A 23,310-nucleotide genomic window follows, 5' to 3' on the forward strand; every position below is an offset into this window, starting at 1 on the left:
TGCTGTTTTCCCAATGAGCAATAGTGATTCAGTCTCATTAATAGCATTACATACTGCTAGGACTGGATCCTTGTTGCCAAGACAGGCTCCAACACCACAAGGTCAAAAAAGAGCTTCCGAATTACATTACTGAAAAATCTCCTAAGGAGTTTCCATAGCCTCCACCTACTGAGAATCTATTTTCCTCTTTCTTACCAACAGTAAAGCAAAAATGGCACAAATTTGACTTCAAAATGTTACTTCTAAGTATATATCTATCAATACATAAAATGTTGACTGTACATCAGATCTATTTTGTACAATAAAATCTTTGCAGCATAAAAATATCCATCCCAGTATGTGCTTAGACAGAAACTTCTAAAATTCAGGAAGTTTTAGACCTGGCATTTGCCACCTTTAAATGATGTCCAGGTATGGCTCAGGAAAATACCAGCTGGCCCAAGCAAACCATGCCAATGCCCATGCTGACAATGATGTGGCCAAGCAGTGCCAGACCTCAGCCTAACACCCAAGCTGTCTTTGATCTCTCTCCATTGAGGGAAACCTTAGCTCCAGCCTGATGCAGAAGACACCTTTAGCAGATGCCTGGAAGGCCACAGAGATCACACCAGCCTAGAGCACAAAGGGAAAGGAAAAACATCCTGGAGCTGCAAATCACAATAGAAGGTAACAGTCCATGACATGTGGAAATCCCTGCACAGAGGTTTTCCCACTGTGATGTTCCACCTTCATCAGACTTTAATTTAACAAACCCTCAAACAATCAAAGAGAGAAGACAGATCTTTACTGATGATCACACTAAAACACATGTCAACAATTAGCTTGAGCAGATAAAATAACTGGGAAAATGTGGGCTGCATTATCTAACTAGATGGCCCTTTATTTGACGGGAATAGAAAAATAAGTTAAATATATTTGAGAGGTTTTGTTCCCAATGATGTATCATATTAAAAAAGAAAGAAAAAGACATGTATCTTCAGTCATACAAATCATCTGAGAAATCAAGGGGTTTTTTCCTTACTTCACCTAGTTTACCAGCCTGGAATCTGGTTTTTCCATTAGCTGAAAGTGAAGCGCCAGTCCTACAAGAAACATGAGACGACTCCCGTCTCACTTTCCCAGTTTTAATCTCAGACTATTTACAATGACCTTCTCTTTTCATTTTTGTTAGCAACTACCTAACAACACTCAACCACGCTGGAGACAGAGAAGAAACTGCTTCTCTTCTTCTGAGCTACTACAGCACTACATTGTGATCCCCAGTGCTAAAAGCAGCCAGTGGCTTTAATTTGCCTATCTTTCAGCAGCCAAAGTCCACACCATTAATGAAGCAGGAAGCAGCTCCAGAACGTTTATGTTTGCTTTTGGGGTGAGCAGAGCTTGCGAAGACTATACCCTCCAAGAGAACCCACGGCTCCTTAGAGCTTTTTTCACCCAGCAGAACCACTTACATGACACATTTTCTGCTACAAGAGAACTGTGTCTTCCAGATCCCAGCACAGACAGACACTTCACACAACCACAGATGCTGCTGTGGAGAGGAGGGTGCAGTTTGCTGAGCATCAGCACAGCACTGCATTGTTTTCCTCTCTAAAGACACAGCGTACAGAACCTCTCAGAACAGGCTGGTGACCGGTTTTGGCCCAGCTATAGGAACCTGGCTTCCTACATCCCTAGCAACGCCAGGTCATGACAGACTTAGAAGCTGTAATAGTGAGGCATAGGATGGCAGACAGAAGGCACAAAACTGGAACTTAGAGGCTCCTTCAGCTCTAAAAAGGCAGAAAAACCGCGCTCCAGAGAAGCATGAGACCAGAATTCACACAAAGATGCTCCCGAACACACCAATACCCAACTAGAAAGCTGCTGAAGGCGGGCGCTCCGCGTTTTTCCTCAGGGAGCTCCACACGCACCCACCATCCCTCTCACAGGCACCAGCCAGCAGCGTGAAGCGAACGATTCCACCGCGAGATGCAAATGCGGGCCAACCTGCGCCGCCCCGCCAGCCGGGACCGGCGGGCGCTCCGCTCCCTCCGCGCCTGCCCCGCGGGGCCATCGCAACGCGGCTGTCAGGGAGGACGCGGCAGGCCGGGCGGAGGGTGCCGCGGGCGGCCCCTGAGGCGCGGGGGTACCCGAGGCGGGCGCGGGGCGTTGTCACTGCCGCGGGGGTGACAGCGCGGCCCCTCGGCGGGATGCGGTGAGGAGGGGCCGAACCCGGGGGCTTCCCGCGGCCGCGAGGCGCTGCGGCCGGGGCGCGGGACACAGGCCCTGCCGGAGCCTGCGCGGCCGCGGGCGACCCCCCGGCGGGCGGGCGGGGGTCGGGGCCGGGCCGTGCCCGCCGGCGCTCGGCGCTTACCGGGGCAGCCGCCGCCTCCTTCCCGCTGTTCCGCAGCCCCGGCTCCGGGGGCGCCGCGCGGGCCGGGCCGGCGGGAGCGGGGGGGGGGAGGGGGGCGCGGAGGGGCGCGCGCACGGCAGGGACCCCCTCCGCCCGCCTCCGCCCCGCCCCCTGGCGGCACCGCGCACGCGCCCCCCGCGAGCCCGGGGGCCGTGAGGGGAAAGGGCGGAGCGCGGGCACGGGCGGCGCGTGCGCGGGGCGGCCCCGCCCTCAGGGCGGCCCCTGCCTCAGAGCGCGGCCGCTCCGCGCCTGGGTGTCCGAGCCGCGGGGGAGCGGCTTCGGGTAGGGGGGAAAGACTCTGAGGTGTTAGAGCCCGACCTGTCTCCCAACACCACCGGGTCGTCTAGAACATGTCTGTGAAGTGAGCGCCACGTTAGATCTGTCCTCAAACACTTCCCGGCACGGTGACTCCATCACCTCCCAGGGCAACCCGTTCCGATGTCTGATTAACCTTTCTGTGGAGAAAGTACTCCTCATGTCCAACCTGAACCTCCCCTGGCGCAGCTTGAGACCATTTCCTCTCATCCTATCCCTTGTTGCCGGGAGCAGGCCCCGACCCCTCACGGCCGCATCCTCCTGTCCGGGAGTTGCAGAGGGACAGAAGGTCCCCCCGAGCCTCCTTTTCTCCAGGCCGAGCCCCCCCAGCTCCCTCAGCCGCTCCTCATCGCACTTGTGCTCCAGACCCTTCCCCAGCTCCGTTGCTGAGGGTAGGAGGGCGGCAGTGGCCCCAGCCCAGGGCCCGCATGGGACTGGGGAAAAAAATCAATTATTTTGCGGGGGTTTTTGGGTTGGGGGAATAAGCATGCATCATTTAGGCTCTGGCACCAAGTGTGCACAGTGCAGGAAACGTAAGTGTGGGTGAGGGAGCTGTGGGTCTTGGAAACCTGTGCCTTAATGTCCAGATCTATAATTTTAGCTTTTCATTCGAGTGCGAAGATATTCAAATGTGTGTTGTGGCTCAAATGGGCTAGAGTTTTCTTCACTGTTCAGCACAAACCCAAAATATAGCCTGTACTAGCCACCTTGAAGAAAATTAACTCTACCCCAGCCAAAACCAGCACATTGTGGTAGGAAATAGCTTTGCCTTCTTAGGTGACAAGAATTCACATGCACACGAGCTTTCAGAGTCTGAGCTCCCTTCAAATGCACTAAACTAAGCTCAGCTTTGTAGCCCATCACTGTGCAGGATGTTTGACTTGCCACGAACAACCAGCAACTGAAGTTAATAACCCCAAATTGCAGCGTGGGCGCTTTGGTGGGAGGTATAGCAGAGTTTGTATTTACAGACACTGCCTGGGAAGTGCTATGAACACAGTAATGAAGAAAATGTGCTGATTTGACACATTCTGTAAAAGTTTCCCTCTGTTTAGACTAAAGCTTCTCTCCTCACTCAGCTGTTTTAGCAAAAGAAACATTTCAGTGTAAGACTGAGTTGCTTGTTCTCCCTTGAGGTACATTCCTTCCTAGAATTCACAGGAATACGGAATTTGTAGGTTGCAGACTGGTAGGGCAAGTATGATTTACAGTTCCCTCATTATCTTTGGTGAAGTTAAATTTTTAATATTATAAATCAAAGTAAATGATATCTTCATTACATCAGAATTCCCTTTAAAACTGGCAGGATGTGTGCTGCCAGATATTGCAACAACGTTTGATTTACGTGGTGGGAAATTTTTCCTGTTTGTGTGTCTCACAAAGTCAATTTCGTGGAGATCCCCTTCCCTGTCCATTTCTCTGCCACTCTGCCTGCTCCTACCTGGTGGGGATTCCTGTGGCAGGCAGCTTCACGGACATGGTGCACTCGTTTGACAGTGAAATGCTCCTTTATGCTTAAGTAATAATCCTGCTGTTTATTTTTTACAGGATGGCCAATGTCATTCTGCTACATTTTCTGTTCCATGATACCTTCAGCGAAATGTTGTCCTGTTTCTACCTTTGGATTGATTTTTAAGCTATCAGCAAAAAAATGGCATTTCAATGGCACGACTTCTGTATTAAGGATGTGAAAAGTGGCTGCATTTGTTTTGAACAGTGTATTTCTCACGGTAGCCCACAAAGGGCTCAGCTTTCTGTTTTGCAGCAGGAAGCAGTCACTCAGCTCAGTGAATTCATGAACAAGCTGCTAGCTGACAGTGCATGTGCCTTGGATCTTGGTTCTGGAACTTGAAAGGACGCTGAAAAAAATGCGTTAAATGGCAGTATTGTGTGCTGTAAGTGTGCAAGAGTGGTTCAGCTGTCTGCTAGGAACGCTTTCTCATTGTGGTTAGCTCTGGGTTAGCCTGCCCCAGAGGATTACAGAATCTCCATAACTGGAGGCTTCTAACAAAGAGCAGACAAATGTCTCTCCCGAGTCAGGCAGGGACGGCTGATCCTGCCTCACACTGACAGCTGTATCCCGCAGGCCTCAGGGGAGCTGCTGCCCCAGGGCAGCCTTTCCAAGCCTCAGGGCTGTCTGGAAAATGGAGAGACACCTGCCCAAGTGGAGCAATTTGCAGGGAACATCCGTGGTTGTTATATTCATGTTCTTTCTCATCCTGCTCCAGCCTTAGGTTCTGTTCGCTCCCTCTCGCTCCAGGTGCCGCAGGTGTGTGCCCTCTGCCTTGCTCAGGCCTGCACCAGGCTCACCCGGGGCCTTCAGTGCGGGAAGAGCATCCAGGAGGAGTGGCTGGGACGCTCCAGGCTGGCAGTCAGCGGAGAGCTGGACACGGTAGGAGCTGGTTGTGGGTGCAGAGTGCCTGGAGCGGGACATAATCCCTTCCAGGCTCATCCAGAGGCTGCTCTTCCATGGGGCTGCACTTCAAGGGTTCACTTCCTGGGAGAGGGTGAACCATTCGGCAGAAGAATTCCACACTGAAGCTATTGGAAAGCTATTTTATATTATCTAGTCACACCACTGGTCAGAAGTACAAGTAATAGTCATTGAGTTTCCCCTTCTTTGCCCAGTTCAGGGTAAGCATGACACTCGGTGGTTTTAAACACTGCAGTTAGTTACATTTTATCTACTTCCAATGTTGCAATGGAACCCTGCAATCTTTGTGATCCACACTTAATGAAATGGGCTAGAGAGCTTTCAAGCAGGTATATTTTTATTGTAGAAACGTTTATATATTATATTAAATTTGGACTATATTCAAACATAAATGTACTTTAATTACATTAATAATTTAAACAATGTTTAAATAAAGCACCAAGTTGACTTGATTTAAATAACTGATTCAGTTTCCACACTGATTCCTACAAAATCCCACTAATTTCATGCAGTGTTTGAAGAACTGGAGGCCAGAGCTGATTTCTTAGTAAATACTAACTACAGTTCAAGTGCTCTGCACACAAGGGGAAAGTTGACAAAGTCTGAGACGGGACGGGTTTTGAAGCAGAATCCTACAAAACAACTCATACAGATCTGAGCATGGGCTGAGTTGCTCAGCTATTTCTCTACCTTCCATGTAAACTATTTCCACACATTCAAGTTGTTTCAGTTTAGTTCTCTATACTAACCTCTAGATTTTAGGTGATACAGCTTTTACCTTGTAAAACAAGAAACAGCTTTTATTTTGAAACAGCAGTGTTATATTCCATACCCCCAGCAAACTCAGCTGAAAGCAATTAACACATTCAGTGTAATGTAGGCCCACTTTTATCTAAATAAGACCAAAAGAACCTGACAACATAGATACAGGAGATTTTATTTAACATTGTGTACAAAGAAAGGCTACAAATGCCTTAAGACATTTTCCCCCAAATACAGTTCTTGGATCCCTTTTTCATACCACATTTCTCAGAAAGTTAAAAAAAAAAATCCAAAATGACAATTTTTCTCCTTCCTGTTCTCTTTGGGCCTAAACGGAGAGATGTTTAGCAGTATGGTTTCAACACCTTTCCATATTAAACTGTTAGGATTAGGGTTTCTTTCCCCAAAACTGAGCACTATGAGATACTGAAGCACTACCAACGGCAAGATAAAATGTCAAAAACTGACTCCCTAACACGGTAGTGTTTAAAATAATGCCAACAGTATTAGCTCTGATGAAACCCAAAATTATCCAAACAATAACAAGTTGTTTGTCTTCTACATCTGATAATTTAGGACTAATTATATAATTTAATTGTATTTATATTTAAATAAATAGTCTCAACTCCTTTCCTTGGAATTCTTCATGGATTATTAACACTTATAATACTAGAGATAAAAACAAACTACACAACTTACATAGGCAAGAGAAGGCTGAGTTGTTTTGTTTTGGTTTTTTTTGTTGTTTTTTTTTTTCCTGGACAGACACAGAAAGGACAACATTTTAGTGCCCTGTTGTGAGATCATTTTAAATTCACCATTTCATTGTGATGCTTTTCAGTTATCCCAACACAACAATTCCTTACCCTCTTTTTGCTACCTTCATAATCACTCTTAGTACTCCTGAAACATTGGTCCCTGCATAGCTAAGTTTTATCCAGCATTCCGCAAGTTTTGTATGTGACTGTGAAACCCAAGACGAGACTTCTTCAGGCTGCAAGAAGCAGTAAAGGAGGCAGGGAGTAGAAAAGGCTCCTGTGGAGAAATGACCTTTTGCTGTAGCAGCTTTCACATTACCATCTACCATATATGAAATAGGTTTTAGATAGAGATGGTTTTCAGCTATTTGTAGGATCCCAAATTAGCCTTGCCCCTGTTTCTCCCAAAATGGGACTAAAATAGAGGAATTTTGAGCTACTCTAGATCAGCAGTTGATCACTTGGTTGGGTGCAGTAAGAAGGAACTCACAGCTGCCTTCTGAGCCTCATCAGACCGGCCCAGGGGAGATGGGAGTGCCCAAGCAGCAGCCAGGCCTCTGCTCGCTGCTGGGCTGGACCTGCTGTGACCCTTGCCTGGGGTCATCTCCAGGAAGCTGCTGGAGTCTCCTTGCAGGCAGGAAGCTGTTTTGTACACAAGCCTGCCCTTTTGTACATCCACAGGGATATAAAATGCTGTGTGGTATAAATCATTCTGCAGATTAGAGAAACAGCTCATCTGTAGAATGTCTCAGATTCTCAGAACATCCTACCACAGGGGAAAAGACCACAGCAGTTACACAAGCAAAAGCTCTAGCATGAAATAGAACTTTCTCTATTCTGGTGAACCTTTTTTGACAGGAGAATTTGAACACGATTGGTATTAAGACAAAGCAGTAGAGCAAACACTTCCGCTAGGCTTGGGCACTCTGTAATTATATGAATTCCCAAATATGCTTGAACAGCTGTAAATGACAGAATTTTACTTAGCTCACACTAGAGCCCTGCATGAGCCCAGAACTTTAGCACTACCTGGTCCACTCTGCACAAGAAGACTGGAAATATTTTAATTATCTCCAGGGCTCTGTTTTGTAGCTCTGCTACAAACTGAATCTCTCAGTGTGGTATTTGCTACAGCGCAGAAAGATGTGAAGTGGTTCTGTTGGGAAAGGAAGGGTCTGTCTTACTGTGAGGTGAACCATGGCAGCAGGAAAAGAATTACCTAAAAACCACTGCATGTTTTGCAGTGGTCTCCAGCAATGTCACTGTAAGATGGTAACACAAGAGAATCAACAGTGGAGGCAAACTAGGTAATTTAGTAATTTTCTAATTCTCGACAAGAGCATTTATGAATTTGCCTGACCCAGGAGGCATAAATCTAATGATATGGTCACGGAAGGGAGACTCAAGGCAACACACACACTCAGGTTTGCTTTGGTCTTACTGCCCCAACCCTTCTGTCATTACAGCTGTTGTGGAATTTTATCTGTGCAGCCCAAAAACAGACTTCTAGTTTAAACAATAGTCCAACTTTGTGGCTCTAGGAGTTTCATGAGCTTTTTTCTTTGTTGTGGTGGTTTCACCTACTTTAACAAACAGGCACTATAGCTGCTGCCTCAGGGAGAAATGGTAGAGAGCAAGTGATAAGCTTTGCTTTCTAGCACTGAACTGTGAATGTTCACTAGCAAGAAAGAGGGGTTGCAGCACATCAGAACTGTGAGGCTGCTGTGGCTAAATTCCTGGCATTCCCATGTTCATGTTTATTTACTGGCAAGAGAGCCTTTGCTGGGTTATCTAGGGCATGAGCTTCTGTAACTCAAAATAAGAGCCTCATTCTAGTCCCAAGCAACATGACCTTGAGCAATTCCTAATTTTGCTTCCCTTTTCCATTTGTGATGGTTTCATTCCCTAAGGATTATTAAGGAACAGTCTATTAACTATAAGTGCTTCCTTTGTAGCTTCTGTTGATTTTAAGGGCAATCTATGGATTTAATTCTATTCAATTAGAAAGTTCACAGAACACACATGAACATTTATTTCATCCTAGATCAGAATGGATAATTGCTAATACTAGTCCAAGGCTCCAGTATCTCAGTTTGTACAGGCCCTGTGTTAAAGGAAGGGAATGGTACCATGATTATTTTTCACTAATAGTAGTAGGACAGTGTTAGCAAAGTCTACAAAGAAAAACATCCCTGGAGCAGAAATTTAAGAGGGCATAAACAAGTGACTATCTACGAGAATTTGATTAATTTGATTGTATCTAGGAATTGCCCTTTCAGATTTTTCTTTTCAAGGAACAGAAGCAAATCCTCGCCAAGTTCCTGCACAAATGTATTGGTCTTCTGTTCCTACAAGTCCCTGTCATCTTGAATTAAAGTAAAAAGAGAAAGGCAAAGTTTTTTTCTTAAAACATTTCCCATTTTATACTAAAACTTCCGTAAGAAGAATGCCACATCTGGTAAAATTATCCCAGTAGGTGACCAAGTACTGAAACAAAAGGATTACCTAGTGAGGAATCAGAGAAGGTTGGGGTTTTGCCATCAGACTTTAAACATTTTTAAAATTTACCACATTGGTCAGTTTACATTTTATACACACCCGAAAGAATGGCACATTAAAGTAAATGAACACATCGTGATGCCTTCCAGTGTTACACAGGTGACAAACTAATCTGGAGATCCAGGTCTGCCTTAAGGAACAGTCCATTTGTTTAAATAAACTCATAGAAAACTAACAGGAACAACCATAAAACAGTTTTAAACAGGTAAAACTAATAAACTTTAAAAATCCTGCACATCCCATAAATATCCTCTGTGGTTCCACCACCTCACGGCCAACAGCACGAGGGCCGCGTGGTGCCGGACAGTTCCACGTGTGTGCGACGACGGCCAGAGCCAAGGCAGGCAGCGGGCACTGGCAGGGACGGGCACCCCACTGCTGGATTTTGCCCTTAGCTATACACTGAAAAATAGCAGCATTAAAATACAGCCTGAAATAGCTTAGCTACTACCTCAACTTGTTAAAAATGTGCAAGAATAAAGAAGACCAGCAGCATTTGAATGGATGTATTTCAATTTGGTTTCTGACACTTCCCTCCTATATAAAGCAAACACAAACACAAAGCTGACTCTGAGCTAGTAACTGTTATTTCTTGTCCATCTTAGAAAACTTTTCCCTTCATTTACTTAACTTTTTAAAATTTTACTTAAAAACCTATTCAGTGTTAAAAAACCCACAAGAATATTAAGGTAGTTTCTAAATGCCAAGAAACTGATGCTTATTCCCCTCCTTAAACTGAAGAGACACAGACTATCATGATCACCTGAATTTCCTAAGCTGAAAATTTAAACATTTCAGATTCCTGTTCCTGAAAGCGACATTTGTAGAAAAGTCTCTCCAATATATTAGAAACTGAAGGAGCAAAATGTCCCAGTGCACACATAAAGGGTAACTTCTTGCTAGTGTGCTCTTGTGTTGTTTATATTGTACCTTTAAACATAGAAAATTAAAGAGTTCAATTTTCTGACACAACTCACAAGGGAATGTATAAGAGGAGAAATCAGCAGGCCTTTTCTGAAGCCAAGTTTTGCATTTCCCTTTTTGTTTAAGTATGATAAGGCTTATTAAAAAAAAAAAAAAGAAAGAAAATAAAAGCCAAAACACAAAAAAACCCCCTCCAAACAAACAAAAAAACCCCAACCAACATCCCTGGGAAAAAACTATAAAAGCCTTTTGGAAATATTTAATTTCTGAAAACATAAGACTATTGGAAAAAAAATGAATTGCAAAATTAAAGGAAATTCAAGAAATCAATTCTCGTATTTCAAATCAGTCCATTATTTCATAATCAGCAATACGATCCACTATCTTTTCCAGCCCAAAATTACCAGCTTTGGGGAAAACATATTCATACTTAACAGAAATAATTAATGGGTTAAGTTAAATTAACTTTTTTCCCTGATCCACATGCCTGCATGTTAGATAACATTACATTAGAACTGAGCATTGTAATGAGACTGACAGCAACAACCTGTCACAGTAACCAAAGCAAAAGCCATTTTCTCATGGTTATACACTATAGATCAGTAATCTAATATTAAAATTAACTTCCTATATAAATAAAAATGTAAAAGTTGGGCAAAAGTAAATTGGCACAGTCATTATGGTATTACTTTCCAGTTTCAACACTGCAAGGAGCAGCACAGATTGCAAACACCAAAGGCAAAGGCTATCACCCAGCTGCACCAGGTGTAGCTTGGGGTTTCTCCCTTTTCCATGAAGTCACCAGCAGTGCTCCTGCCTCAGCTCCACTCCCCGAGGGGGAGCAGGCAGGAGTGCAAGGATTGCTGTAGAGCTGCTGGGGAAAAGGGAGAACAAATACAGAGAAACAAACACAGAGAATGCTTTACTGCTCTGCACGACATGGCTCAAGTCAATGGTTTTTCAGGATTGTGACCAATTTTTACCTTCAAACAGGCAAAAAATGAATAGAATAATTTAAAAAATCAAAATCTTAAGCCTTCAAGTTTCCTTGCCTTCATTCCCTCCCTCCCCCAAAAAGCACTTCCTACTACAGAGAGTTTTTTCTTTTTTGCGGGTTCAGAAGTTGGAATGTTGTGGAAATACATACAAGAGAGAAGGAATTTCTAGTTGTACATTACATTACAAAGAGGTTTGCTCCCAGACCTAAGGAGGGAGGGATACTAAGCAATATTAAATTCCTATAAGAATCCTTACAAAGCATGCAAAATATTGATATACTCACAAAATTGAAATTTATATTTGTTCCTTTCTGATTTCGCACTTCACAGTACAATAATTTCTAATATTCTGCAGCAGTCAGAATTACAGTGACTACAAAATCATTTCCCTTTAATTTTTTTCTATTTGCTTGAAACACTCCTTTGCTATTTTTTTTGAGAGTTTGCAGATCACCCATCAGAAAATGTGCAATTCAGCACACGAGGAGTTGCTTTCTGTGTCATTTTTCCCTGCAAATGATGTTGACAACCTGACCCTACCAATCTTTCAGCATCTGTCCCTCCCTCCCCTTTTTGTGCCAATTCCTTCCCTTGTCTTCCAGCTGTACTTCTTGCCAGGATGATGATGGATAGATGCCACTAAATGGATGCTGCATAGCTGGGTAGGAGTAGCAGGGGCTGGAACAGTTCAGGACAATGGCATCGCTCCCAGCCCCAGCATGTTTGGCACAACTGCTTCAGAGCCAGAATGCTGGCTCTGGATACCAGCTATTAGATTCTGCAGTTTCAATTCCCTGGACAAATACTGCTGCCTTTTCCACCCCTGTAGCTTCAACTGATTTAGGGAGGGAAATACAAAATTGGTGTTTGGCCAGATTTTTTGTACTGCTAGATGGAGTTCCACAGAAATTTCTCCACTGCTCTTAATTAAAACAGAGTTGGAATTTCTGGAGAATCCACAATGCATGCTACTTGCTAGATTGTCCACAAAGTACATTCTGGCATTTTTTCAGAGAGTTTGTATCTATCAGAAAAAGACTCTTGTAGAAACAATGTACAAAGCCTCCAAAAATTCAAGTATCATAAAAAAAAGATGTTTCTGATAAAAGTCTGGAATAAGCAGCCAGTCAAACTGAGAGCCATTGATTTTTTTTTTATCCACAAATTCTTCAATTACTTTTGCAGAGATAGTGTGTTTTCTTTGGAGTGTTGGGTATTAATAGTCTTCCCAATTAATTTTCATTAAGTTTGGTGGGGTCTAAGGAATTTAGCAATCCTTCCTGGATAATATTGCCCCTGCTTTTATAAGAAAACAAACAATAGAATAACTGACTGTTATCTTCCCTGCCTCTCTTTAATTTGCTGTATTTATTTATTTATTTTATTTTGTTGAGTCTGTCTCAACCCAACAAAACCCATCAGAAGTACAACACAGGCAAGAGCAGGGCATCTCCTTCCATGGGGTGTACAAAAATTTCTATGGGAAGGGCTGGGTGAGCCAAAAAAACTTACAAACAAAATAAAAAACCCAGCCCCCAACCAGACAACAGTTCTAGCTGTACATAAAACTCTTTGATTTCTTTAGAACCATATTCAAATCAAGACTTGAATTTCTGTGGAGAGAATTTTAGATCCCAGACCCTTCTCTTCTCCTTCCTCTTGCAAAGCAATGCTATTTTTTGTGGCCTCAAACAGTACTTGAAAAACAGCAGTTATTAAAGACACAGTTGTGATATATCCTTTAACGTCCCCTCTCCCAAAAAGGGGTGTCCTATCAAGTGGTCCAGTAGAAATCTTGAAGTTTCTTTATGATAAATTAAATCCATAAAATGAGGAATACCTTCTGTCACATTCCTAACAAGAATAATCACCACATTCTGTGGTGCATTTGTCCAAGTGTCTATTGCTCCTTCTAGTGGAGATTCCGCACAGCTCCACCTCCGGTTAGTACTGGTTCTACCAGCACAGGGAGGGTTTTCTCCATTCTCTCCAGCTTGTCTCTGGGTAACAAACTGCAGAAGCACTGAGGGCTGGAATTCCCTAGCACAGGAACAGGCCAGTCCGAGGAAACACCAGTCATCTTTTTCCCAGGGTGACAGTTAGGCCAAAAGCAGTTTGTGTCCTGTTGGTACTGCAGGCACCTACACCTCTGTAGAAAAGAGAATGCTTTGCCTCTTGCTGTCCGGGGTAGGGATAGTCTCTAGCTGCAGGAAGTACAGAAGAACTTGAACCTGGAAAGAGAAATTACAAGGTAATACTAAAGCCCTGTAAAAATTCATTCTCATCCTGGCTATGTGAGAGCTGGCGGCACAGCTCTCTCTGGGACATCTAGCAGCTGTGTATTAAATATATGCTGTATAACAGCAGTAGAAATAGTAGAACTTGACATGCTTCAGAGACACTCTTTTTAGATTCCAGGTGGAAAAATCGCGCTGGAGGTTCCAGCACTGAAAAAATTAAATCTAGAATTTGCCATTACTCAATGGAGAAATACAAACCAGTCTGACTCAGTGACACAGGCTCCGTGCTCCAATCCTCTGCCTTCAAAGGCAGCAGCGGCCAAAGAATTTTGTTGTGCATCAGTGCAGGTGGTTTAAGTGCTGAGGAGCATTGGGGAAACACTGCCAATCATTTTATCCCAGGCCAGCAGCATGGTGCTGGGACACAGCTCCCCAGAAACTCTTCCCATGCAGGAGCACACACAGGATGCACACACACAGACATTCCTTCATGAAAAGCCATATTTGTACAGATGTAGACTGACCTGCCTGAAGGAACACTGTTCTACAGACAGGCTAAAATGTCTGTGTGAGGGCAAAAGCTGTTTCACATTTACCAAAAAAACCCAGCGGGGTCACTGAGCCAGGCCTGCCACAGGACTGTGCTTTCCCAGAACGTGTCTTCACAAGATGGAATGGCAGATTCAGGATTTTACCTGGGACATGACTTCTAGTGACCAGCTGTCAGTCATGGTGATGGGCTGGGTTGGGTTGGCAGGGATTTTACTGTCCTTCTCCGAAGGTCTAAGCAGTGTTGGTCCAAAGACAGTGGCAAGATTATGCAGGGACATCTTGTTGACGCTTTCCTTCTCAGCAACCCTGGGAGAAAAAACAATGCACAAGGCAGACCTTCATAAATATCTGAGTTTTAGAAATGAGAAACCGAGGCACAATGTTTAAAAAATTTGCCCAAGGGCAGAAAAGTCTGCAGAAACACAACTAAAGCCCAGATTTCCTGGATTTTAATCCAGAATCTTAATCACAAGATGATCTTTCATGTCTCCAGGGACAGCCTCTGGTATGAACAACATACTTATGCAAATCAACACATTGGGCAAGCATTAAGCCATTTTATTGCATTAATATCAAATGCATGGCAATACTTTTTCACAGGTACAACCATATTACAAAGACATATACAAAATCAGAAAGACTTGACTACAAAATGAACTGATAACTGCAGTTAGGCAAAGTGCTGGAATTTAAAAAATAGATCGTACTGAATTTCAGACACCTTCTGAGACAAGGTTCCCTAGACCTTAAATATACGAAAATCTTCGTGGTTTATACAAAAACCTTTCCTGATCTGTGTATCCAGATGCAGGTGCAGTCTCAGTGACACTGCAGCAGAAATTTGCATTTGTGATAGATAAGCCCTGACTCTTTTGTTACTCCTTTTCTCCAGTCCTAATCCTTTTTCACTATGAGTGGAAATGGAATTCAGGATTTACCACCTCACTAAGTGAGTATGAGACAATAGTTATCTGATGAGCATTCACAGCAGACCAGCAAATACTTCTTCATTTCAGGTATTTAAAGCAAAGGTATTTAAAGGTATTCAAGCAGGTATTTAAAGAAAAGGCTCCACTTATCAAAATAGCTTTACACATTAAATGCATTTCTGAAGGAACCACATATTACCTTTTTAAATGGTCCAGAAGGAAAAGGAATGTCACAAGGTTGGGTTCTGGAAGTGATAGCAACAGATTCAACATACAGCTCTCCTTTGCAACAGGATCTGAAAGTGCTACAAGACAGAGAACAAGACATCACCACAGGCGGCGAGTGCAAATCTGACTGACTGAACCACGTCCCAGAACAGCCAACATGGATGGTCCCAAAAGGACTGTGACTACGTCATCATAGGCTGGAAGGTCAGAGTTGCACATCAATACCCCACAGCATCTCATTCCTTTATTTCACAAATGCATTAAGAATCCTTTTCTCTCTTTTTCAAAGCAGTTCAAGTGCTTTGAGGCTTTCAATCATTGATGTTCTTCTCTGCATCAGGATAAGATGAGGTACATATCCCCCTCCCCTCCAAAGGGGGCTTCCCTGAAGCCTGCCTGGGCAGTGAGTGTGCAGGGTCCCAGCAGGCAGGCTGGCATTCTGTCCTGAACCTATCCTTCAGAAACCTGGGCTTTTGCAGCTTGCAGAACAGCATGGCAGGCGCTCATACTGCATCACGTGGGAAGGCAATGTCATTCTGAGCTCCATTCCACTCCCCTCACCACTTGTTCCAGCTTTTGTCCAACACTCTAAATCTGGGTTTTACGATGCTTTAAGAGCAGCCTCCTATGGAAGAGTCTCCATCACCAAGGGCTCCTCGTGCTGCACCTACCGATGCCTTCAGCAAAGTTGGGGTACAGTTCGTCTGTGAAGAGGGGTTCCGGCAGCTCCCGGAAGTACAGCTTGAGGGTGCCTGCAATGGCGTTAACGTCCATCTCACTCATCATCACCGACACGTCCTTGTTATCTGAAAGAGGGGAGAGCAGAGGAAGGGTAAAGGAACTGCTGGCCCTGCATTCCTTCTTTTCCCTGCTTTGGGTCTGTTAATCTTTCGTCTCTGCCCAAATAGCTGGGAGTTTTCCTGTTTACTTTCTCCGGATTAAATGAGCAACCTTCCAGCTGAGAAGCACTGTAAAAATTACTGCAAACACTTCATTGCTTTACATCAAGCAAGGGAACCTCACCCTCCCAGGGCTAGCTGTGCTGTGCCAGCAAACCTGACCTGATCTGAACAAGCCCTACTTGACTGTATTTATATGCATTTCAACTTTTATTACTGACAGGAGTTGTTATTGCAATTCCCTGCCTGTAACAGCTTAGACTAAGACATTCTGAGATTCTCTAACTCCCCATTGAGTGTAGCTAAGGCAATTCAGGGCTTATATTTCTGTTTTGTTCTATTAAGAGCAACAAAACCAGCCCTTCTCCCTGAACTAAACACCAACCAGTGTTGGTTGCATAAAGCAGTGCAAGCCAGCATTTCACATAAATGAAAAAAAGTTGGTTTTTAAACTGTGAAAGACCCTTACTTGCACTAGCAGTGATTCATCAGTGGTTTTTGATATCTTAGGGTGATTGAAAAGAAAACACAAGAAGGAAATTTCACTAGAAACTAAAGGAAAAGTGCAGGGAGGGTAAATTTGGGTGTCTGGCACAGATCTTGTGACTGTTGGAGTGTGGCTTCAACAGTTCTTGGACCACCACATGGAAGCTGGAAGTAGGGAAAAATTTCACTTTTTGTACCTCAGCAATTTGGAAGCATTTCACCCGCCTGATCTCAGGCAGAGCTTTGTAAAGGTTGCTCAAAGTGATCTGATTTTCTAAGCCTGTGCACATCAGTCCAGATGGAGTTAGGGAGAGAAGCCCTGACCACCCGAACCCAGTTTCATAAATACCCCTCCTAGTTCTAAGGAACTTTGGCTTTCACAAAACATTCTTTATTTTAAGGACTTCTATTAATTTGGACACCTCACAACAGTGAAGATATTATGACTTCTGATTGCTGATTTCCCCCAGAGAGGTGTCTGCCATTTACAAAGACTTGGCAAGACAGGTAAAGCCATCATTTAATCTCTGCTGGAAAGAATGAAAGAGCATGGTTTGGTACAAGGATCCATCCTGTTCTATGTCTTGGGTTATATCAGTAAATAAAATATGCAGCCAGGGTTAAAACTGTTTTCCTTGAGTGAGAATCTCTACTTCTTAATGCTTCTTGGGCAACATAAGATTAAAAACAGCACAGCCACCTGACAGGGAGCTCAGGCGGGTTCTCAGAGAGCAAAGGGAAAAATCAGACACAAATACTTACTGACATCAAAGGCAGCTTTCAAAGCCTGGATGTCGGTCGCAACTCCAGAGACGCGGTAGATCCCCACCTCCTCCATCCCGCGCCGCTCGATCTCCTCCACGCACTGCCGCACGATGTACGGCACCTTCGACCTCTCTCTCCTGAAGGAAGCCAGCCAGAAGAGTTCAGTCCAGCCCAGGCCCTCCGTGCCCGCTCCCCAGCCAGCCAGGATGGCTCCAAGCACCCCGACATTTCCCTGTGCAAACCTCTTCTGGAAAATGGGGTGGTAGGAAGTCTGAGCAGGCACTCAGGACTGAGCTGAAAAACTCCTTTTAAAATTCCCCTTTTGATTATCTCAGCCTTGCTCTGGCTGTTCTGCAGCTTCCCTGAGCACTTCAGCTCTTGGCCAGGTCCCAGAGCCCCCAGAGCCTGCGACTCTGCCCAGGTAATCAGAGGATTCCCAAATAGCCCTTGGATACATAGCAACTCTGCTGCTTTCAAACTGATGCAATTCCATGGGGAGGAAATACCACACTTCCCAAACCATGCAACAGAAAAAACAGGTTTCTGCTGGCAAATGATTCATTACAAAAGATCAGGGGTTAAAATAGTACAATGGGATCCAAAGACCTTGAACATTTTTGATTATGGAAAGGAAACATCACTGTTCAGTGGCTCTGGAAATTTGTGACCATGTCAGCTAACTACAGAGAAGGCAAGTGCAAGGGGGATTTCCGGAATTCAGAGGAGTGATAGGCTGTCAGTAAACAGCCTGCGTGCACACTGGTTTTTATCTCTGCAAAAAATGAAGCTCAGAGATTGTAAAGCATTCCTGTCTGCAGCCACATCTACATTCCTACACTAGTGGAGCAGGCTGGAGTGCCAAACCCCTCAAGGGGACACAGGCAGGCGCACCCCACCGGCCAGCTGTCTTCCTGAAACACAACGGGGAGAAATGTGACCCATCAGCTCACTTGGTGACAATGGCAATCTTGACCCCAAACACGCCCGTCTGCTTGCGGGAAGGCATCCTCTTCAGGCTGAATTCCCGACTGGTGAACTTCACTGACAGCTTCACTTCCACCTGAACCAAAGAGAACAGCTGTTACTTTTTAAACATTTTCTTTTCTTCATGCTGCAATGAAGAGCAAAGAAATAAAGCCCACAGGAGGTACAGAAGCAGAGCTAATTTCTGTTTGCCACACTCACCCCATTCATTGAGATGACTGTGCGCTGCCAATCTTTGTCCTGCAGTGCCTGCGGGTCCAGCTGGAAAAGAGAAGTTACCCGTGAGCTAGGAACAGACTTCAGAGAAACCAGCTAGCCTGAAAGGCTTCTGCGAGCAGAGCACGAGCACTTTTACCTTGTTATTTCTTTTCCATAGGAAAACCCACACTGCAAAGTTTCCCTGGTTTCAGGGAAACCAAGTTTTGGATATTGTGCATTTCTCTAAACAGGGCTGATGAGGGTTCATACCCATGGAAAACCTAGCAACATAAGAGCAGTGTCTGCTCAACAATAAAGGCAACCTCAGGGGGCACAACCAATATTTGAATCTGCTGAGAAATGGAAAGTTGTCCTTCAAACAGCCTATCTCTCTTCATTTCTATTTGAGCACAGAGGCAGGAAGAACACCAGACCCTGCTATTGCAAGCACTCATGAAACAGAAACAAGTTCCAATCTCTCATTTTCAGCTTGGCTTGGTATCTTGAGTGGACAGTTGTGAGGCTGGGGGAGGACCTGACTCAAGTGCTAGAAAGTCACTCAGCAATTCCACTAGTGCCTTGTGAGAGCCCAAACACATCTGAAGGCCTGAGGAGTGGCACTCAGCTCCAGGCAGACTGGCCAGAGAGAGGAGGAGCTCTCTGCCTGGGGGCTTGATCAGCCATTGGAACCAGCCAAAGCAAGAATTCAGTGCCTCCTGAGACAGCTTTGTAGCACTTGGCTCTTGAACACGGAGGCACAGTAAGACCAGGAGGAGGCAACTGCAGCAAACTCTGTTTTGAGTTTACTGCTGTCAGCAAACAGGCAGTCATAACCAGAGCCCCCTCTCACAGAGCCCCGTGCAGGGCCAGAGAGCTCTGGCAGGGGAGGGAAATGCTGGAACAATGGCAGCTGCAGGAAATTCTGGGAGAGCTTAGACACGGTCATGGTCGCACTCAGATCATCAACAGAGCAGCCCAGCGCTGCTGACAGCTACAGAGACAAGCCCCCACCTTAACCTTCCCCACTCCCCAAAGAAAGGCAAGCAGCAGAGAGCAAAGTTCCTCCCCGCTTCCTCCCGCTGCAGAGACCCCAAGCAGCAACAGAACGAGCGAGGCCAACCTTCTCCCTGCGCGCTCTGTTACGGATGTGAGCCCACAGCGGGATGCTGCCAGCGCACACATGCTTCCCCGGCGAATCGGACCGGCTCCTGTAGGTGCAACGCTGGCAGAAATTCCTGAAGAGCCCTTGTAAGGAACTGTCAGTAACCAGCAGCTCCCACATTTTGGGACTGTGCAAAAGTCCAGGGGGGCGATGGGCAGCAGTGCTTGGCTTCAGTGCCTCAGCGACCCCAAACACAGGACTGCTCGCCAAGGGGGTTTGCTTTTAACTCCAGCAGAACAGATCCGCCCCGCCTGTGGGGCTGGCCAAGGGCCCTATGAGCTGGCCAGTTTCTAGGCTGTTCTACCCTGAACTTCCGTGCTAGAAGCTTGATTTCTTTCAACAACAGAATTCTTTCCCAGAAACAAGAGGAAACCATTTCTGAAGTGTCTGGTTTCCTATGAGGAGCAACCATGTTAAGTATTCCTGAAAGCTTGATCTCCAGCTCTGAGGAGTCATCTGGTTAAGCTGCCAAAATGGCCCAGCTGATGGACACAGTCACAGCCAATCCTCTTGCTGGGAACCAGTTTTCCATATGCTTTTAGAATGGAGTCACTAAGTGTATTATTTATAGCAGGGAGTTATATTATTTATAGTTTAAGACTAAAGGGGAAAGAGGGTTTGAATATTTGCCAAAAACTTTAAAGGGAGAGTCCAGCAGAATCCAGTTACGGTTTATTTAAGCTAACAGGTATTACTGGGTATGTCTCAGTAATGACCAGGGAATTCCTGCCACGGCACAGAACAAAATCAAGTAAATAACTGTTAAAGAATAAAACCATCCTGCTCTGCCTCAAGATTAACTTTGACACTGCTACAAAGAACAAGCAGAAGCAGAGTGCTGGAGCTGAGAACTCGCAAAGACTTTTCCTTGCTGGAGCTGAGAGCTCACAGAGACTTTTCCTCACTGGATAACTGCTGGGGCTGAGCCAGGACTACGAGTAAACCTCCATGTATCTGCTGCTGCCTCTTGTTCCCTTGTTTCTGAACTCTCCTGCAGAGCTGGCAGGACCCCTGCACTCCCTCCTACTGTTTGACTCCTGCTGGAAAATGCCTTGTACTGAATGGGGACAGCCAGGGAGAACAGGCACCAGGGCTGGCTGACCCAGCCAACCCTGCATAAATCACTGGCAATAACAACAGTAATTAAGGGGAAAAAACCCAAACTCCTCCAAGGTGCTTTTTAAATAACAAAGCAAAATGATGGAAGCTATTAAAAGAGCAAAGCTTGAATAAGCTCTCAGCAACACTGAGTGAGACAGGAAGATCAGGTCTAACAGTCTGATAAGTCACAGCAGGACATAACAGAGTCAACAGGAAACCAAGAACTGTCACTGGGACTTCAATCAAGCTTCAGTCGTGGTCCCAAGTGATGACTGACCTTCCGAGGCCAGCAAGAGCAACAGAGGGAAAGGACAGCTGGAGCAGGCAGGGAGAGAGCACACTGAGGACAATGAGCTAGCAAGAGTGATGCTCCAGCACAGAGGACAAATGAGGCCATGCTGTCTTCTGGCCTGATTTGGAGATCAGTGACCTGAAAGAAGGAACATGGAGTAGAAGAATGCAATCCACGGCCAGCATGGCAAAGGGAGGCAGCTCTGAGCACGCTGTGCCAGCTCAAGCAGGGGAGGCACTGTGCAGCTGCTGCCTCTGCATTTGACAGTGGAATTTACTGCTCCTCTACACAGTTCCTCCAAACAGTTGCTTGGTTTAAGTGGCCTGCCCCATCTCCACTGAAGCAGAGCCACTGTGTTGTTTCCATGCTCTGTGCAAACAGAGCTGCTAAAACCCTCACAGACAGCATTGCATGGGCTTCTTTTCACAGCCCCCACCAAAAGCTCATGCTGAACAGGGAAACACAAACCAGCCACTCTGTCTATTTGCTGCTCCCTCCCCTTGTGGCCTTTGGTATTTGCAGTGGCAAGATACAGCCCCAAAGTCACTAATGAATCAAGCCAATACCTCTCTGTATCCTGCCCAAAACACAACAGAACAAAGCAGCTCAGCACCACAGGGGTTTCTGAATGCAGGTCGTTGGCCCTTGCAGCAGCTCAGCACTGAATTCAAACAGGGCACAGCAGTCAGGAAAGGCTGAGAGTGCACAGCAGTGTGCTGAGAACTGGAAAAAGGCAAACTGGGAATGCTGCTCTGGCAAATGCAAGCCAGGCACTAGGAAGGTTGTCTATGCTCTGCCCTAGGAAACAACCACAGAGAGCTTGATCATGATTTCTTTTTCCCCAGAGAGAAAAGAAAACATGCAGAAGGAGGGAAAAACAAAGAAGGCTCAGTGGAAATGAAAGAGCATGGACTGTGGAACATTAAGGTTAGTGTGTTTTATGTATTCATTCACCTTACTTCTTCCCTTTATTAAATTTCCCAGGCAACTTTACACTCCATCAATTTTGAACTGTAACTAATGTGACATACATGTTGTCATAGCCTCACTGCTGCTGGGAGCTCCCAGTCCTGCCATAACCCCATTCTTCTCACAGCTCCCCACTGACAGGTTAATCTTTCCCACCATCACCCTTTAGGCATGACCCATTGCCTTCCTCATTTCCCCCCTATTTTCATTGCTGGGACAACGTTCTGCTTCAGCAAACTGTTTAAACAAGCTTGAGTGAGTAAAAGGTTTCCAAGTTAACACTTGGGAGGTACAGCATGGGACAATCAGTTTACATGGAAAACAACTTAGTGCCTGAAATAGCCACGGGCACCGCTGTGAGGCATCCCAGATAATTAAGGTGAGAGTGATTGTTCTGCAAGGCAGCAGGGAATGGTGCTGCTCCATGGAATGAGTAATCTAAGGTCACATCCTCACTGATTTTCCAGCTCTGCTGTGAGGGAAAAGGAAATATTTAGCTTGAGCTGATCATGCAGAAAAAGAAAACAGCAAAGGAAACGGCATTTCTAGGAGGCGCCAGTGGGAGGAGCTGGATCACAGGGTGAAGTATCCCTTCACTCACTCACAGTTCCCACGGCCAGGCTGCTCCTGCTGACAAATGTGCCCAATGGTACAGTCTCAACGCCAAACAAAAGGCTGCTGCACCCCAAACATGGCTGTGTGTCTGCCACAAGTGCAGACAATTCAAGGAGCCAAAGGGCCAGCCAAGAACCAAAGATGGACTGCAAGGCAACAACAGAAAGAAAAGCCCAGGGTGCTCACAATGAGAGGGGCTTATGCCCACAGCTGAACTAAGCCTCACATTTCCTCCCATCATGTGATGTCCATCCTGTCCTCCTCCAGCTCCCCCAGTAATTGCAGTTTCACAGTGTACTGGAATAATATTTATTCCTGTACAAGGAATAATATTTCTCATGCCTGAGGTGCACAGAAGCCCCCAGCCATGTGTGCTAGTCAGTTCAACACTGCACACCCAGCACTGCTGTGCCCAGGGCTGGGGAGGACTTCACTCCTACATTTACAGGAGGTTCTCCTACACTAAAACCTCATGGGTTTATGTTTCAGAGAGAAAAAACCTGCAGACTGGCAGGAAAAAAGCAGCTCTTGGATCTGTCTGTAAAGACAGACAAATAAAATATTCCATAGGAAAAGAAAATATGAGCAATGGGAGCTATTAAAATTGCTGCCCATTCCTGGAAACTTGTGACATGGACCAATTTCCAGCCTTCCTTCCTTCACTGCCATAATGTAACAGAGAGACTTAATAAACATTTTTACAGCCAAAACAGTCCTAGTCTCCTTGATTGTCTTCATCACTGAG

General features: G+C 45.3%; 2 protein-coding genes and 1 long non-coding RNA gene across 8 annotated transcripts in view; 1 reads left to right on the plus strand and 2 right to left on the minus strand.

Moving 5' to 3' along the window:
- Positions 1–2,520, minus strand: part of SPECC1L (sperm antigen with calponin homology and coiled-coil domains 1 like) — a 59,281-nt gene extending 56,761 nt beyond the window's left edge. Inside the window, exon 1 of one of the 3 annotated variants that reach the window (XM_038152646.1) lies at positions 2,357–2,520. The gene's annotated coding sequence lies outside the window, so the exon portion shown is untranslated. Of the gene's footprint in view, positions 1–1,856; positions 2,119–2,356 lie in introns of those variants that run through there. The other 2 variants (XM_038152643.1, XM_038152642.1) reach the window with 2 other exon arrangements.
- On the plus strand, positions 2,075–15,757 carry LOC119707525. The gene is made up of 3 exons (XR_005258780.1): positions 2,075–2,197; positions 4,971–5,102; positions 15,160–15,757. It is a non-coding gene; the product is annotated as an uncharacterized LOC119707525 (long non-coding RNA).
- Positions 5,464–23,310, minus strand: part of BCR (BCR activator of RhoGEF and GTPase) — a 99,813-nt gene continuing 81,966 nt past the window's right edge. For 2 of the 4 annotated variants that reach the window (XM_038152640.1, XM_038152637.1), the window contains exons 17-23: positions 18,430–18,489; positions 18,195–18,304; positions 17,242–17,381; positions 15,766–15,900; positions 15,066–15,171; positions 14,081–14,243; positions 5,464–13,376 (exon numbers count right to left, since the gene is read on the minus strand). In XM_038152640.1, coding sequence (XP_038008568.1) covers positions 13,287–13,376; positions 14,081–14,243; positions 15,066–15,171; positions 15,766–15,900; positions 17,242–17,381; positions 18,195–18,304; positions 18,430–18,489 — 804 coding nt within the window. In that variant the 3' untranslated portion in view covers positions 5,464–13,286. The remainder of the gene's footprint in view (positions 13,377–14,080; positions 14,244–15,065; positions 15,172–15,765; positions 15,901–17,241; positions 17,382–18,194; positions 18,305–18,429; positions 18,490–23,310) is intronic. The other 2 variants (XM_038152639.1, XM_038152638.1) reach the window with 1 other exon arrangement.

This window comes from Motacilla alba, chromosome 15 (genome assembly GCF_015832195.1).
Source record: "Motacilla alba alba isolate MOTALB_02 chromosome 15, Motacilla_alba_V1.0_pri, whole genome shotgun sequence".
Taxonomy (NCBI): domain Eukaryota; kingdom Metazoa; phylum Chordata; class Aves; order Passeriformes; family Motacillidae; genus Motacilla; species Motacilla alba.